Source organism: Pelobates fuscus, chromosome 1, assembly GCF_036172605.1.
Source record: "Pelobates fuscus isolate aPelFus1 chromosome 1, aPelFus1.pri, whole genome shotgun sequence".
Taxonomy (NCBI): Eukaryota; Metazoa; Chordata; class Amphibia; order Anura; family Pelobatidae; genus Pelobates; species Pelobates fuscus.
In genome coordinates, this window is record NC_086317.1 from 498,657,819 (window position 1) to 498,676,695 (window position 18,877).

An 18,877-nucleotide genomic window follows, 5' to 3' on the forward strand; every position below is an offset into this window, starting at 1 on the left:
CCACTGGGCATTGGAGAAGCCTGTTTGCCCACCTCCTGCCTGCTGACTATGGCCCCTGGGAGATTTGACCCTTTAAATACAGGATTTGGGCATGTTGTATTGTATTATGCTGCTGCTGGCCCTTTAAGAACCATCTGGGGACGTACTGTGGAGTTACTGGGTGGCCACCATTTCATGTATCAGAGGCACATGGTGAGAACAATGGATGAAGTACATGGTGAGAACAATGGATGGCGGCCATTTTAACTCAGAGACACTGTTTGGACTTTTCTACACGGTGCCATCTTGCCGGTATTTGGTGCACAAAGACATCGTGCAGTAGTTTAAAACTATACAACAGGGGACACATTATACAGTAATAATTTTTTTGTATAATCTGTATATGTTCTGCGGAATATGCATTAAACTGTATCTTCCAAACTACTGAAATGTTGTTCACCCAGATCCCCCGGTTCTGAGGATTTTGTGTGGGAGTCAGAAAAAGATAAAGCGGAAACCACCTTCACAATAATAATAAAATACAACCTGATGAATATATCCAAAATTGGAATATTCTCTATGAATATATTATACAATCTGAAATAAAAAAGTGTATATCATAGCGTAACACAGTAAGATAATAATAGTAAAATGTGGAGTAAGTAATGCACTCACAAACAAAAGTGTAAATTTTTTTTTTTTTTTGTGTGGGAGTGTCTGTGTGTATTGTACGTATTGATTGGTTGTTCTGTAAAACCCTGTGGGCAGTACTATGTTTGTGGATTGGGAATAAAAGAGGCTGTATGTGCCAGTACAGTCAGTTCTGCTTGACCTCAAAACTAAGTGTCGTCTCGTTATTGGGGGAATTGGATTGTATGCTGATTGCCAGGAGTGTAAGCTGATTGTATGCTTTTCCTGTTCAGCTGTTTACAGGAGTCATAGGCTTGAGAGCATTCGTATGCTTCTCCGGTTCGGTGGTTGTGGTGTCAGCTGCAGTGCTTGGAGTCCTCAGAAAGCGCTAGGAGCATCCTTCAACGGAGGTACCCAGTCGGGGTGCCCGTCGATCCGTTACAGTCTTTAACATCTGTTTGATGGTTCCATTGAACCTCTCACATAGCCCATTGGTCTGAGGATGATACAGGGAGCTGAGTAGGGATTTTAGTTTGCAGACATGCCATAGTTGTTGCGTTAGTTACGCCGTGAACTGGGTGCCTCGGTCGGATAGGATCTCCCGCGGAAATCCTACCCGAGAGAAGACCTGGACCAAGGCATTGGCTACTGTGTCTGCCTGGATATTAGATAAAGCCACGGCTTCTGGATAGCGAGTAGCGTAGTCCACCACAGTAAGAATATATCTCTTTCCAGGGCAAGGGGCCCTACGAGGTCGATGGCTACCCGGCTAAACGGTTCCTCTATAATTGTCATGTTCATGAGATGTGCCGACATCAGCAGACTAGATGGGCCGAATGGTTCTTATCTGCCGTCACATTCTATGTTTCAATAGAAACAAGTACACAAAGACAATAAATGTGTTGACAAACATACAATATAATGGAATAAAAAGAATAAAAGTGCTATGTACTTAGGCATTAAGATGTGAAAAGTGGTTAGAAAGCAGCCCAGGGACCAATTGCCCACTTGGACATCACTAATCAATAAGGGAGATCTCCCCAACCAGACAAGCATTTAGTAATAGGAGTTCTGAAAGATTTTCCAGCAACTGAATGCTAGTAATGCATGAAATGCACACACTTTGTAAATCAAGCCAATGAGCAGTAATAGCATAAAATGTGTATATCATGCCAATGAGCCATTGTTTGCTCCAAAAAGCCTACCAGTGCCATTGTTCTGCCTATTCTCTCTGTGCCATCATTCTGCCTATTCTCTCTGTGCCATCTCTCTGCCCTTTTCTCTCTGTGCCATCTTTCTGCCATATTCTCTATGTGCCATCATTCTGCCTATTCTCTCTGTGCCATCTCTCTTTCCTACTCTCTGTGCCATCTCTCTGCCCTATTCTCTGTGTGCCATCTGTTACAAAACTGTTACAAACACGAATTATGTTGGCTCTTTTGTGATGCTATGGCTTCGGTACTTGAATTCTGCACCCTCTCCCGAATGGATTATATACACCGGTTCGTTAAACGAACAACAGACCACCCGGCTCCTGGTGTGTGCCGCCACTTAACCCCGGTCCCCTCTCAAACTACCGAACGGTCGACCACCCGGCTGGGAGAGTGTGCCACCAATTGATCACCCAGGGAGTTGCGGTTTGCGGTTAACCGCAGGCTAATTGACGGCCCCAGGATATCTCCGTTCGTGCCTTATCTCCCGATGGTTAAACTACCAAAAGGGTCACGAACGGGGACCACCTTCAACCTGGCGTGTGGCCTCAATTAGAATGTGGAATGTTGCGCTTAATCGCAGGTTAAGTGCCCCCTTCACGGCGGGCTAAATTCGGATCCCGAACAGCGACCACATCCAGGCAGAGAGCGGGGATTCGTGCACAACTCTGGCCGTTATTAGTTCCATGAGTTGATGCCGAGGTGTCGCTGCTTATTGTTGCACCCAAAAACGCCATCTCAAGCCTGCGACCAAATATACGAACAGACTTTACCACGACGAAATCCAGCATATGGTTCGTGAGTTTGGGGCGCTATTTGGTGAACTAGTACACCCGGACCAGAGCTACAAAATGAATGGTGAAAGTACCGAAGTATATATTAAAATGTTAGAGTTATGTATTTTTAATCTGTTTTCTATCTGTAAAATAAACGTGGGTTTTAGGCGCTTGGAGATAATTGTAGTACCCTAACCGTTGGATTCATTATCTCCAAGCTGGGCGGTAGCAAATTCAAATGATACATTGCATTCTCATTAGTTGATCTCTTGTGTTATCCCTGTATCCCATCAGGTCCAGAGGGGGCTGTCCCTGGACCTGACATTTTGCATAAATATCGATCCCTGTGTGCCATTAAACCCAGTTCTTGTTTGACCTTCAAATCGCAGCCTCGACTCATTTTGTGTGGGGAAAGAGTATCCTAGCTGTTAAATAGCTAGTGGGATTGTTCTACACTTACAGGATCCTTCTGGATATCGAGCTAAAGCGGCTTCTCTCTCTCTCCAAGCTGGGATCCAGACTATCCAAGCGGTCCAGCTTCCAGCTAGCCTGGGAGTAACCGTAACACCATCATTCTGCCCTATTCTCTCTGTGCCATCTCTCTGACTATTCTCTGTGTGCCATCATTCTGCCTATTCTCTCTGTGCCATCTCTCTGCCTATTCTCTGTGTGCCATCTCTCTGCCTATTCTCTCTGTGCCATCATTCTGCCTATTCTTTGTGTGCCATCTCTCTGCCCTATTCTGTCTGTGCCATCTCTCTACCCTATTCTCTCTGTGCCATGTATTTGCCCTATTCTCTCTGTGCCATCTCTCTGCCCTATTCTCTCTGTGCCATCTCTCTACCTCCAGTCTCTGTGACATCTCTCTGCCATATTCTCTCTGTGACATCTCTCTGCCTCCAGTCTCTGTGCCATCTCTCTGCCCTATTCTCTCTGTGCCATCTCTCTACCTCCAGTCTCTGTGCCATCTATCTGCCTCTAGTCTCTGTGCCATGTCTCTGCCCTATTCTCTCTGTGCCATCTCTCTGCCATATTCTCTCTGTGCAACCTCTCTGCCCTATTCTCTCTGTGCCATGTCTCTGCCCTATTCTCTCTGTGACATCTCTCTGCCTCCAGTCTCTGTGCCATCTCTCTGCCCTTTCCTACTACCTTCTTTCTCCACCCAACCTCTCGGTGCCATTGCTCTTCTCCAACCAACTTGCTCAGGCACCCTAGTAAAGAGGGGGACAACAAAGAGTGAGCAGAAAGTGGACAGACAATTGAAAACAATAAGTAGTGGGTTGATAGTAAGATGAGGAAGGACAATAAATTAGGAAAGGAGAATAGATTATACTTGAGTGAGCATAATGAGTAGAGCATGGACAAGTGAAGGCGGACTTAAAGATGAGGAAGAACAGGGAGTACATGTGAGTGGTAGGTTGAGAAAGGTCAGTGAGTATAGGAAGGGAAGTAATATTAGGTGAAGAATGGACAGAATAGTAAGGTAAGTAGACACTGACCGTAGTGTGCATGTCTTTGTTGGACAAACTGTGGACTAAATGTGTTCTCTTTTCACAGGTTGCTTGTGGAGAGTTGGATTTTGATAACCAGTATTGTGTCATGCCAGATTGTGTTTGTCAACGGGCAAATCTTATCAGGAAACCTGGTTATAGTCCATCTGCACGAAAACCTGGACGAGCTGATGTGACGGCTGTATTAGGCATAAGCACGTATGACACGCTCCCCTATAGCACAGCATCCGAGCACAGCTTTCGGAATTGCTTGGAAGGTAAAGATCTGAAAACTGTATAAACTGATTAAATATCATGGTGAAAGTGCTAGATAAAAGGTGAACTGGTAAAAAAAAAATAGAGCTCACACACTCATTCCTAAAATACAGCATGCAAGCCTCATAGATTCAGTGGCTCCTTATTAAGAAGCCTCTGGTTGGTTTATTCCCTCCAAAAAGACAAAGCATTTTCCAGAGAAGAAGGGGAGGGCTTGCAAAGGCAAATGCAGCTTTTTCTAGTTCTTTTAAAATACACCTAATGCATGAAATGCATGCATGTCTTCTTTGGGGGTATATATAAAGTTTATTTGGTTTGTTTGAATGCTTTTTGTTAATGTGGAGTGGTCCTTTAAGTGTGCTTTATTGTGAATTAGTATTTCATGGTTATGACTTTGGCATTTTTTTGTGACTACTCTTACTTCTGATTTCCTGACTTGGCTCGTCCGTTTGTAGTGAACAGAACCTTGGCTAGTTATTAGACATTATATTTCTATCTATGCCTCTCTAGCATTAAACTGTGCCGCCCTAAGGTCTGGTGATACGCTTTCGTATCTTTCCTACTACCTTCTTTGCTAGTGAACTGACTAGACTTGTGCATGGCAGGAATATTGGGTTTATCTGAATTACTCTGTACAAAAAACTTTTTTCGGTTGGTTTGATCTTCGTCTATGCGATGGTCCGGCTTGTTTTATTATCTTCCATGGAATATATTTAGATAAAAATATCAGAAAATATTGCCAACTCAAATTACTAAGTTTTTAACTAAAGAATTTAGATTGTAACATGAAAAATACAGCATAATGAAAGATTACTTCAACCACCATGACAGGGGTTAGTTACAACTCAGTACACATGACTTAGGCACCCCGTAACTCTCTTCCGGGCTACTAATGTAATTTCTCCACAGCACGATCACTATCTGTGCCATCACTCTGCCACCAGTCTCTCTGTGCCATGTCTCTGTCCCAACCACTCTGTTTCATCCCTCTGCCCCCAGCCTCCCTATGCTATTTCTTTGCCCCAGTCACTCTGTGCTATCCCTCTGCCCCCAGCCTCTCCGTAACATCTCTCTGCACCCAAGCCACTCTGTGCCATCTCTCTACCACCATCCTCTCTGTGCAATCTCTCTGCCCCCATCTACTGTGTGCCATTTCTGTGACCTAGCCTCTCTGTGCCATTTCTCTGCCCCAGTCTCTCTTTGCCATCTCTCTGTCCCAAACTTTCCTGTACCCGGCGCCCGCACCACTCCTCTCCTCGGGTTACGCAGGCAGAACACACTGCGTGGCCGCACTACTGCAGTCCTCGGGCCGCATGGCCCGTATCCTACATGTGGCTGTGTGACTTTAATAGTATACTCACCTTCAGTCCCATGAACAGCTCCCTCTGCTGGTTCACGGGCCGAATTGCAGCTCCTTAAATAAATTATTCCCATGACGTCACAAACTTAAACGAACACAGACTAAATTTGAGGAAATGTACCATAGAATGGACCATTTCTCTCAGACCTTCCAGTCTTTGTTAGCCAGAACAGCCCACCTCTCTCTTCGAAACCTTCCATCTATGCCTACCCAGCCTGTGCCTGTGGTGATTGAAGTTTCTGGTCAGAACAGTATGACCACCAGCCTGACACCACCTCCTAGATATGGTGGCGATCCTAAGACCTGTCAAGGGTTCATTAACCAGATAGATTTTTATTTTGAAAAGCCTCCCAGGTCTTTTTCCGCAGCCAGTTTCTTTATGCACCAATTAACCGACAAGGCCTTGGAATGGGCTAAACCTTTATTGGAGGCAAACAAGGACTTGGTTTATGATTACAAGACCTTTGTAAGAGCCTTTCGGAAGCCTTTCGGAAAGTGTTTGATCCACCTGTTAGAGAGAAGCAGGGAAACAGATCCATAGCGGATTATGCTATTAGTTTCTGTAACGGATCGACGGGCACCCCGACTGGGTACCTCCGTTGAAGGATGCTCCTAGCGCTTCCTGAGGACTCCAAGCACTGCAGCAGACACCACAACCACCGAACCGGAGAAGTATACGAATGCTCTCAAGCATATGAATGCTGTAAACAGCTGAACAGGAAAAGCATACACTCAGCTTACACTCCTGGCAATCAGCATACAATCCAATTCCCCCAATGACGAGACGACACTTAGTTTTGCGGTCAAGCAGAACTGACTGTACTGGCACATACAGCCTCTTGTATTCCCAATCCACAAACATAGTACTGCCCACAGGGTTTTACAGAACAACCAATCAATACGTACAATACACACAGACACTCGCACACAAAATCCTCCCCTCTGCCTGTGATATGATTACTGAACACAATGGGTAATATAATTATCACAGACAGAGAAATACAGTTTTATAAAACATATCACAGGGACCCCAAAACATGCAATAACCCCATATATCCTCAGAACTGGGGGATCTGGGTGAACCATGTGACAAAACCAATCTCGCCACATTGTATTGGAGGAGCCTGGTTGCCCGCCTGCTGCCTTTGGATTATGGACCGGCAGCTAAAGGGGTAATTTTGCTGTGCAGAAGGATTTATTTCTCCCTTTCTGCACAAACAGCCGTTTACCAACCTTCCCAGAGCCGTGGGAAGCCGGCCGGCGCTGTTAATTGGCCACCCAGGAGCTGGAGTGTGCCTCCTATTTACCTCCCTGAAGCTGCGGTTAACCGCAGCTTAATTGATTGTTACTGGGTGGCCGCTGTTACACTTAGCGGCCGCTAGGTGGCGGTGTTCTGGAGCTCCCCGGGCAGCCAGCGCTTTTCTGCCCGGCTTTCATGCATCAAAATCGGACACTTTTCCGTGCAGGCACCGCTGAACCTCCAGCCCCTGGTTCTAATTCGTATGGATTTGGTGAATGCAGGGAAATTCGGTATTTTATGTTTTATGTGAATGCTTTAACCCTGATAGCAATGCCATGGAGCCTGTTCGTATAATTAAAGACTTTAGCTCCATGGCACTTAAACTGTATTCGGGTGGTCTGGGTGCCATTCACCTAATAATGTGCACCCATACCTGAGCTATCTGGGGATATGTTACATGTCTGTGTTTTATGTATAAAATGTGTCTTTATGTATTTTAAAGTGATATACTGTTTCTGTGTCACCATGTGCATAATGGAGTCTTGCCTTTGTTCTGGGAGATAATTGAATTACTTCATTAATTATCTCCAGGACAGAGAGGAGGAAACCAGGATGCATTGTGGGAAAGTATTGTGGCTGTGTGTACGAAAATGATACATGTCTGTCTGCTGTTTCAGTCTTCCATTTGGTCCCCTAGGGGAGTGTCCACCAGGTGGGAGACCTGCATAAATACAGGGGCAGGTAGCCCTCAATAAACAGACCACTGCTTGACCCTCAACACGGAGCCTTGTCTCGTCCTTGGGGGGATTCACTGTATGCTGTTGGAGATTGATTGCTAGGAGTATAAGCTGATATATGCTTTTCCTGTTCGTCTGCTAGCAGCTATTCGTGAGTTTCCAGTTTGGAGTGCTACCTTATTCCCTGGTATGCAGTTCAGGAGTTTGATGCATTCACCTATATCCAATTCGTGAGTTTTGATGTTCTGCAGTAGCTGTGCCTTTCTGAGAAAAGGGGATTATCGCCTAAACCCCACATATGCTGAAACGGTCCGTTACAAACCACATATCCAAAATTCACCCAGATCCGTTCAGTAGTTTGGAAGATACAGTTTAATGCAGATTCTGCAGAACATATACAGATTATATAAAAAATAATTACTGTATAATGTGTTCCCTGTTGTATAGTTTAAAACTACTGCACGATGTCTTTGTGCATCAAATACCGGCGAGATGGCACCGTGTAGAAAAGTCACAACAGTGTCTGTGAGTTAAAATGGCCGCCATCCATTGTTCTCACCATGTGCTTCATCCATTGTTCTCACCATGTGCCTCTGATACATGAAATGGTGGCCACCCAGTAACTCCACAGTATGTCCCCAGATGGTTCTTAAACGGCCAGTAGCAGCATAATACAATACAAAATGCCCAAATCCTGTATTTAAAGGGTCAAATCTCCCAGGGGCCATAGTCAGCAGGCAGGAGGCAGCCAAACAGGCTTCTTCAATGTCCAGTGGCGAGGTTGGTTCTGCCACAGTTTCCGCACTCTTGTCTCTGAGGTGGATTGGACCAATAGTGGTTTGGTTTCTGCATTCATAGAAGGGGTTAATGATAGCATCCTGGATGAGGTGGCAGCCAGGTATCTTCCAGTCCTTCTATAAGACCTTATCGATTATCTAATCTACATCGATAATCAGCTAAGGGAAAGAGCACAACAGAGGACTTGTGTTAGAGGTCCTACTGTTACCCCTATGACCCCTAGGGCTTCGGTTCCTGATGTTTATTCCTCTACAGATACTGAGCTCATGCAACTAGGGGTGACCAAATTGTCTGAGGCAGAGAAACAGTATAGGAGAAAAGAAAGGCACCTCTCGCACCTAAGGTCGCTCACGGGACCAGCCGTGGGTGTGACATACGAAATCAACAACTGTCCAGAATGAGAAGAGGGAAATGGAGCGGTAACCGCTACATAGCGAGCCAGTGCCTTTGCCACACAAAGTTTAGTCGAATCCGACTTGGTACGTCTAACCACCTGGAAGGAGACCCCCTCTGGAGAAAAAGTGAAAGCTTCGACATCGAAGGCCCGGACATCCGAAACACGTCTGAACGAGACCAGACACAACAAGAGGGCGAACTTCGCCGAAAGGTCCTGGTTATCTGGCCATTCCCAAAGGAAAGCTAATACCAGACGTACGTCCCAGAGGGAAGAGTACTTAGGCGCCGGAGGACGCGCCAGCCTCATCCCACGCAGAAGTCTGCAGACCAGTGGATCCTGGCCGATGGGAAAGCCTCTAAGCGGGACATGCGCCGCCGAGATAGCTGACCTAGTCACGTTAACCGAGCGGTAGGACCGACCCAGGTCAAATAGGTGAGTCAAGAAATTCAGCACGCTAGTTACAGGACTTGTAAAGGGATCGGTATCCCGTTCCAAGCACCAGTGACACCAGGAACTCCCTGCTGAGAGGTAGCACCTCTTCGTCCCGTGGACCCAGGAATCCCAGAGAAGGCCTCTAGCCGATTGCGATAATGCCTCGACATTCCAGGTACCCCTGAAAGAGTCCAGGCCACCAAGGGGGTGAGGGTTGCCCCGGGAGTCTGAGAGGAGCATTAGAGAGGACGGTAAGAGAAGAGGATCCCGATATGAGAGATCCAGGAGCTCCAGAAACCATGCTTGACCCCACCACAGTGGAGTCAGCAACACCAAGGACACACGCTGACGTCGAACTTGAAGCAATACCCTGGGAATCATAGTGAACAGAGGTAACGCATACTCTCCCTGTGAAGGCCACCCCTGGAGAAAAGCGTCCACCGCTGCGCACTCTGGATCCGGAAGCCAACTGAAGTACGTCTGAGTCTGGTGATTCATCCTGGAGACAAATAGATCCATTGTGAACGGACCCCTCTGATACTCGAGTTTGAGGAAGATGGTCCAAAGGAGATTCCAGTCGCTGGCATCCCTCCAATGTCTGGAGAACCAGTCCGCCATCAGGTTCGACTCCCCCGGAAGATATTCCGCTTGTAAGGTGATGTTGCATTGGAAACAGAAGCTGTAAATCTCCTTCGTCACCTCCGATAGTGCTTGAGACCGAGCACCCAGGCGGTTGATGTTGTAACGGATCCTTACAAGTCCCTGGTAGCTGTGAAGCAAGCAAGGGAATTACAGTTTAAACCTCTATTCATTTCATTGTCTCCTGTTCGCATGGCTTAAGTGAATCCACAGTGTAAAATACAAGAGGATTCGACAGAATAAATCGTTCGCACGATTCAGTACGAATTCCGTGTGTAAAGTATAGGTGGCCGCCATTTCGGGACTTTTACACGTGTTCGCGGCCATCTTGCGCACGAACAGCGGTGTTTGCCTGTAACCGCATGGAACTGAAAACGGATACACAAACAGGCGAACACCGCTGAGTCCTCCAGACCTCCGTAAATTCGTACTGAAACTACCGAACGTCCCACCATTCGGTAGTTATGCTTAATCATCTATGGGGATTTCAGCGACCATCGAGATTCGCATGGATGACCAGATTTTCAGGTCTTTTTACCGTGCGAACGGAGACCGAAAACTCATGGAACTATTTTCGGCTAGTTGGTCTGTGCGGTCGGTCAAAACTTTGGAACTCTGTATCTCCCGAACTATACATCCGAATGGGCTGATTTTTTGACATATTGTTCCCCTGAAGGAGAGCTATCCAGCGCTACTGGATTTAAAGCTGTACCCCCTGTTTTTGGGGTACATCCAGAACTTGTGTAAAAATGTGGACATTTTAATTATGTTATGTGGTTATCTGAGGGGAGGAGACGTGGGGGTGTTACCATACGTATGATTGGTTGTTTTCATCCTCCCCCTGGGAGTGTCCTGTATGTATCTGTTCCTAATAAAAAGCAGGCTGGGTGTTCCAGTCCTCAGTTCATCTTGACCCTTCAAAACGTAGCCTCGTCTCGTTCTTGGAAGGGGATTATTTGGGAAGATTACTCTGCTCCTGTTTACAGCTAAACCTGACTCTCTCTGGATATCGTGGATGGGATTATACCAGCTTTACTTCTCCACAGCAGCTTGCAGGGAAAAGGACGTCTCCAACGGCAGATACCCTCTCAATACCTGGGTAGCCGTTACAGATGTATTGTACCGCTGAGACATTGTCCATCCGAAGGAGGACGCAGCAGTGCGACAGATGATTTGCCAGGCTTCGAATCGCAAATGAACCCACAATCAACTCTAGGCAATTGATGTGGAATTCCGATTCCTTGTCCGACCACGGGCCCCCCGTGGAACCGGTCGCACACGTGGCACCCCAGCCCCAAAGACTTGCATTCGATTCCAGCATGAAATCCGGGGTTGGTCCGAATATCGCCTTGCCGTTCCAGGCGGACATATGCAAGAGCCACTAGCGCAGTACATCTGAGTCTGGTGATTCATCCTTCGGTCTTCATGTCCGGAGACAGGGAGATCATCTGGTCGTAAGAGGGTCTCTTGCGTAGAAAATTAGCCTTCAGCCATTGCATGGCCCTGTAATGTAGTGGACCTGTATCGTAGATCGCCTGTATCGAGGCCGAGAGGAGACCCACCACGCAAGCTAACATTCAAAGGGGGATCCGGAAGGCTTCAAGGCCGATTTCTTCAGATTGACTACGAACCCCAGGTATTCAAACAAGGAGATCGCAGAGCATGTCTGATATCTGAGCCTGGAGGGGTCCTCGCAAAAGATCAGCAAGTCGTCCGCATATATAATGCAGCGGACGCCCTCTGACCTGCTTGGTGAAGCACCAAGGAGCCGAGCTGAGCCCGTAGGGAAGGCATGTGAATTGGCATGGAACGCCTTTCCAGACGAAGCGGAGGAATCTGCGACAGTCCTCGTCCACCGGGACGGAAAGATAAGCGCCCTTCAGGTCCAGTCTTGTGAACCAGTCTCCCAGCCAGAGAAGGTCCCTGTGACAAACTGCCATTTGCCACTGGGTATTGGAGAGGACTGATCGCTAGCCTCCTGCCCTGCGACTATGGCCCTGGGATGTATTGCCCTTTAAGAACTGCATTTGGGCCTTTGGGTATAATGCTGTTCCTGGCCCTGTAAATACTTTGGAGCAGTGTTACAACTTTTAAACTGGCACTTTGAATGCAGTCGAAGAGCCGAAGTCGTCGAAGTGCCGAAGTTGTTGAAATGGCCTCCATTCGCCAAACAAACACGTGGCGGCAGCCATTTTAACTTATTCAAACGCGGTCAGCGGTGTGTGCAGCCAAATCTTTGGAACTGTTTTCGGCTACCCAATTGCACGAACACCGCTGACCCGTACCTTCTTCGACACTGCGGCTGGAGACTAAGTCCCGTTCGAAGATTCGAACTCTCGTTCGAATGGGACTTAGTCATTTTCTCGGTGTAAAATAGACCGACCGTACAGCCCAAATCCACGGAACTGTTTTGGGCAGGAAAATGTGCTTGCGGTCGGTCATAAAGGACTTCCAGCTAACTCTTTAACCCCTGGATGGAATTGGCTGAATTTTGGACATGTTTGTAAGTAAAGTGTGTTGATTAATAATATGTGACTTTTATTAATATTGGATGTATAGTTTTGGAGTTATAAAAAATGCATACAAATGTATAAGTTTTAGCTTGGAGATAATTGAGGAGATACAGTAAGAAACTCAATTATCTCCCAAGCAGAGGGGAGGGAATCTGTGGGATGTAACCGTTATCTGGTTGGTTAATGCCTAATTGCCTGTGGGCGTCTCCCTTGCAGGGGAGCACTGCATAAAAGCAGAGTACCTGCCATTAAACATGAGTTCTTCTTGATCCCTCAAAACATAGCTGTGACGAGAGCAATCTCGCCACATTGCATTGGAGAAGCCTGGCTGCCCGCCTGCTGCCTTTGGACTATGGCCCTGGGAGATTGGGCCCTTTAAAAACAGTATGCGGCCATACCAGAGTGTATGTCACTCATTCTGGCCCTTTAGATACAGTGGGGTCATTTGGTACTCGCCCTGTGTGAGCTGTGGTAACCCAAATAGCTATGCCATGGAGCCTATTCGTGTGATTAAAGACTTTGGCTCTATGGCGATTAAACTGTATTCGGTTGGTCTGAGTGCCATTCACCTAATAATGTGCACTCAGACCTGAGCTATCTGGGGATATGTGAAATGTCTGTGTGTTATGTGTAAAATGTGACTTTATGTATTTTAAAGTGTTTTATGTCGTTTTGCAACCATGTGGTTAATGGAGTCTGCCTCTAGTCCTGGATAATTGGATTACTTCTCCAATTATCTCCAGGGCAGAAGGGAGGAAACCGGGATGCATTGTGGGGATGTTTTTCTTCTGTTTGAGCCAGATTTTGCCATGCTGCAAGCCAGGGCCCAAAAGATACTTTTACTAACTTTTGAACCCCTGGTCTGATTCATGCAATTTTTGAGTATGTTGTTCCCCCGAATGGATTGATTGTGAATATGTATTTTTATGTGAATGTGATGTATGGTTTTAAAGTTATGAAAGTTGTGTAAAAGTATATTTTGAACTGTATGCATAATGGGATTATGTGTCACACTAAGGGGAGGGGATGTGTGGGATGTAACATCTATGTCATTGGTTATTTTATGCCTCCCCCTGGGTGTGGCCTGTATGTGTACTCATGTAATAAAAACCAGGCTCGGTGCCCCAGCACCTCAGACCACTGCTTGACCTTCAACACGGAGCCTTGTCTCGTTCTTGGGGGGATTCACTGTATGCTGTTGGAGATTGACTGCTAGGAGTGTAAGCTGATGTCTGCTTTTCCTATTCATCTGCTAGCAGCTATTCGTGAGGTTCCAGCTTGGAGTGCTATCTTATTCCCTGGTATGCAGTTCGGGAGTTTGATGCATTCGCCTGTATCTAGTTCGTGAGTTTTGATGTTCTGCAGTAGCTGTGCCTTTCTGAGAAAAGGGGATTATCGCCTAAATGGATTTTAACCCCTCATATGCTGAAACGGTCCGTTACAATTGGTGGCAAGCGGCGGGATCATTTCCACAGCCACAAGGGGTAAGGATGGTCGGTCCTGCCCCCCAGCCACAGAGCGGTGTATCCAGAGGGGAGACAGTTGGTCTCCCCCTCCAGCGACCAGGCTCCAACCAGGCTACTTCCGTGGTAGCACTGGCATCAGGGCAGAGTACCGCTGGTCTCTGCCCACTCAGCAACCCACCGAGGCAGCCTAACAGTTCCCCACACAGTCGTGGTGAGGCACCTGGACATGGACAAAGTTCTCCTCTACCCAGGTGTAGTAACCAGTTATTGTGGGTGGGCTGTACTGCTATTTCTGTTTTGTGGGTGGGTTGCTGGACTAACCAGGGCACTGACCGGCAGGAGGTCAGATACCCTGTTAGTCTAGTTGGTAAAGGGGTTGAAGTGTGGCGAAACCAACCTCGCCACTGTCCACTGGAGGAGCCTGGTTGCTAGCCTCCTGCCCTGCGACTATGGCCCTGGGATAGATTGCCCTTTAAGAAACTGATTTGGGCATGTTGTATTATATTATGCTGCTACTGGCCCTTTAAGAACCATCTGGAGACATACTGTGGAGTTACTGGGTGGCCACCATTTCATGTATCAGAGGCACATGGTGAGAACAATGGATGAAGCACATGGTGAGAACAATGGATGGCGGACATTTTAACTCACAGACATTGTTGTGACTTTTCTACACGGTGCCATCTCGCCGGTATTTGGTACACAAAGACATTGTGCAGTAGTTTCAAACTATACAACAGGGGACCCATTATACAGTAATTATTTTTTATATAATCTGTATATGTTCTGCGGAATCTGCATTAAACTGTATCTTCCAAACTACTGAATGGATCTGGGTGAATTTTGGATATGTGGTTCACCCAGATCCCCTGGTTCTGAGGATATACTTTATATGGGGTTATTGCATGTTTTGGGTTCCCAGTGATATGTTTTATAAAACTGTATTCTTCTGCCTGTGATAATGAGATTACCCATTGTGTTCAGTAATCATATTACAGGCAGAGGGGAGGATTTTGTGTGGGAGTGTCTGTGTGTATTGTACAGATTGATTGGTTGTTTTGTCCCTCCCTGTGGGCGGTCCTGTATTCTCTACAACTGTAATAAAAACCAGGCTGGGTGTGCCAGCCTCAGATTCTGCTTGACCCTCAAAACGAAGTGTCGTCTCGTTATTGGGGGAATTGGATTGTATGCTGACTGCCAGGCGTGTAAGCGGATTGTATGCTTTTCCTGTTCAGCTATTCCAGGGTTCGTGTGTTTCCAGTTCAGGAGTTGGAAGATTCGTACAGTTTGGAGTTCAGGAGATTGGTGATTGCAGTAGCTGCTGGTCTATCTGAAAGGGGATTATCACCTAAACTGGGTTTTATCCTCTTGTGTGTGAAACGGTCCGCAACAATAGCCTTGTCTCGTTATTGGAGGGAGCTGTTTTAATCACACTGGGGATTGCTATGCTCTGCATACTCCCCTGAGCTTGAATCACTTAGCTCTTTTAAGAGCTTGTTCCTGATACGCTCTCCTTGGAGGAGAAGTCTTCCCCACACAGTCCTGGATGCTGGAGGTTCATACAGGGTGGAATGAAGAGGTCTTTCCCACACAGTCCTGGAGGACAGAAGCTGATCCAGGGTGGAAGGAAGACGGCGAGACTCCAGTCAAGCTACGACGGTTGCGAAGTCTGCGGTGGTTGTGGTGTCCGGTCCGGTGGTTGTGGTCCTCGGCGCAAGCTAGGAAGCGTCCATCAACGGAGGGTACTCGGTTGGAGTACAGGGAGCTCCGTTACAGTCCCGAAGGAGATGAATGCCCTCCATCTTGAAGTGGTTGTAGACGACGAAGGTGTTCAATTCCCATAAATTGATCACTGGACAGAATTCCCCGGACTTCTTCCTTCCTCACTAGGAAAATCGAGCTGAAGAAGACCCCCAAATCCGGGGCCTGTTGGACCGCGCCTTTGGCGAACTGAGCTCGAACTTCCGTATCTATCAAGGACTGTTGTTCTCTTGCGATGATGGGGAACCCTTGGAGGTCTAACCTGCGTTGGGGGAGAATGGAAGTCTATGACTTAACCCCGTACCATCCGAAGGACCCATACATCTGAAGACACCTCCTGCCACCTGTCCCTGCAGTGAAACAGTCTGCCCGCATGCAATAGAGGGAGATCGAAAGTGGCAGGAGCTGGACTCACCTGTAGGGAATCTTGCCCATCCCCTGGCACGGTACACCCGACCTCTGGATTGATACGATGGAAAGAAGGATGGACCACGGGTTCTTTGACGGCCCAAAGACCAGCCGCGGCTGGAGACACGACCCCTCTGTTGTCCAGCCCGTCCAAAAACCCGGGATGACTGTGGGTGGAATACCTTCTTTATTGAGGACTGCGCTTTATCCAGGGAGGTAAACAGATTGACGTGTTTGTGCAGTTCCTTAATGCAAGGTTCCCCGAACAGCAGGCCTTTAGCCAGTGGGCCCAATTCTTTGGATCCCAGTTCCAACAGCTTGTTGTCCATATGGAACAGAGCTGTCTTCCTGCGCTCCGTGCAAAGGGCCACATTGGCATTGCCCAGCAGGCAAATGGAACAAAGCGCCCAGTCCCTCATGGTGGCCGGGTCCAGTTTCGTACCCTTTGTGTATGCCTCGACTGCTAGGGCTAACATCCGGCACATATCTAGCTGTTTGTCCTGCGCTGAACAGAGGCTACGCTCCACCCCTTTCTTGGGGTCCCGACCCGTACGGGTCAAATACGTGGCCACCACGGGGTCAAAATCCGGGGTAGCTGCCACCTTGTCCGGCAGGACGGGTCTTGGGCATTCCGCGGACCCAGTAGTGCACGAATTGTGCCAAGTGGTCAGGCAGTGACCATTCCGAGGATCTGGGATGTCGGATAGATAGACCGAGGGTCAAACAGAGGCTCTCCAGTAGCGTCCAAAAAGGTATCGTCCCCCAGCATCGCCGAGGAGGCCTCTGTCGCCGGCGCGTCTTCATCCTCCCAGCGCCAACCGGGACCCTCCCCACAGTCCTCATCCCAATTATCTTCCTCTTCTGAGAGAGACTGGTCTGCCCACCACTCATCCAGCACGGCCATGGTAGGGAGGCCTCCTCCCCTGCACCCGTTAGGCGGCTCCTGGCCGGCGAGGTCAATAACCTCGAACCATGTCACTTCACCGGAGCCTTGCCCTTCCGGAAGCGTGGTTCAGGGCCTTCACCCTTCCAATAGCGCATTTGCGCACTTGCCTGCTCCCTCTCTGGAGAGTCTGACTCGGCCGAGTCGTCTGCAAAATGGGGGGTTCCTCTCACACCCCTGTCCGCTTGTGGTTGAGGGAGGGCCCTAGCCAGGGCTTTCTCCACAGAGGCAGTCACAGCCGCATTAATCAATGCCTGCAAATTCTGCTCCTGTGCAGAGGCTTCCATAACGTCTGAGATGATGGTACGTGATACCTAAGGAGATAGAGAACAGGTATCACTAGCAGGCAGTAGGGGCAACACCCCTAGTATTGGCAGAGGCAAGTAGTAAACGCATACAGGCTCAACAAACATGGGTCCAGGGTATGGAGCCGCGAGGCCAGTAGCATGCGTAATATGGCACAGACAGAGCAGGCCAAATCATGGGGCACAGACAAAGCAGGCTAATCAAGGGGCACAGACAAAGCAGGCCAATCATAAGGACACAGACAAAGCAGGCCAATCATAAGGGCACAGACAAAGCAGGCCAGTATATGGGCACGGGTAGCACCGGCCCAGTGGTATATGAGGCAGGAACGTAGATCCTTATGGTAGACCTGCAGTATATGGGCACGGGTAGCACCGGCCCAGTGGTATATGAGGCAGGAACGTAGATCCTTATGGTAGACATGCAGGTATATCTTGACATATAGGGGGTGCAGGGTAGAGGTGTAACTGGGTCCCCAGACTAGTCCTTGGTCAATGAGAGGTCAGTGATGCCAAGCGGGTCCCATGCAGGAGGCATGCAGTGAAATGCATAGAGCCACTTATAGCCCAGGAAACATGCAATAAGAATGTCCACAGAAAAATCATGCAAAGCTTTATAAAACATGCACTGAGAAAAAACTGCAGGCTGTAGCAGTGAACCCCAAAGCATGCTCAGAGAAATACTGTTAACATGTAGTGATGACCCCCCACACAGTGGGAACTGAGCAGTAAGCCGAGCAGTCAACAAAAGAAAATGGGCACTGTGCCCTTAAGAAATAAATGACAAGCGCGGCAGACTCGGGTAAGAGTCGCGCACCCCCGTGTCCCACCACACGGTTGCGGGGGGAAGGGCGCTCAGGTGCGGAGGCTCCTGCGGTAATAGTCTAGTACCCTGCTCCACCCCCATGCCGCTCGGGTAACAGCCAACAAGCGACCGGGGATGCGGGCAGGGCAGGGAGGCAAGGAGAGGATTCCCGCTCGGCGGACGAAGCCGGCGGGAATAAATACAATGAACACGTGGGACCGCCGGAGTCTTACTCCGCGGTCCGGACGGTCGGCACGGAAAGCGGTCAGAAGACCGCTTCTCGGCGACCGCAAACAGACAACAAGTCCAAGAATTAAAAATAATTAAAATAGTTAAAATAATTAAAAATATTAAAAATAAAGAAAAAAGGCAAAAAACAGAATAGCAAATCAATGCCCAAATTACAGAACAACAACAGAAATAAAGACAGCAATACTGTAAACTCAATACACGAGTATAAAATCACAAATTACATATAATAAGACACACAACCACCCATATAAAACAGGAGGCAGTGGTACTCTAAGCTGTACTGTCTGCGGAGCAGCAAAGAAAGAGGAAATGGTGGCTTGGGAGGAGTCCTTTATAGATGCCTATGTTTTTGTCTTTGGTGTTTTCTCTCTATGTTAATGTGCTGCTGTGGAGTCCTTTATAGATGCCTATGTTTTTGTCTTTGGTGTTTTCTCTCTATGTTAATGTGCTGCTGTGGAG

General features: G+C 47.8%; 1 protein-coding gene across 1 annotated transcript in view; it reads left to right on the top strand.

The window, feature by feature from the left end:
* LOC134586290 (tyrosinase-like) overlaps nucleotides 1-18,877 on the top strand; it is a 110,031-nt gene that overhangs the window by 50,409 nt on the left and 40,745 nt on the right. Inside the window, exon 2 of the mRNA XM_063441775.1 lies at nucleotides 4,154-4,364. Within this exon, the coding sequence (XP_063297845.1) occupies nucleotides 4,154-4,364 (211 nt within the window). The remainder of the gene's footprint in view (nucleotides 1-4,153; nucleotides 4,365-18,877) is intronic.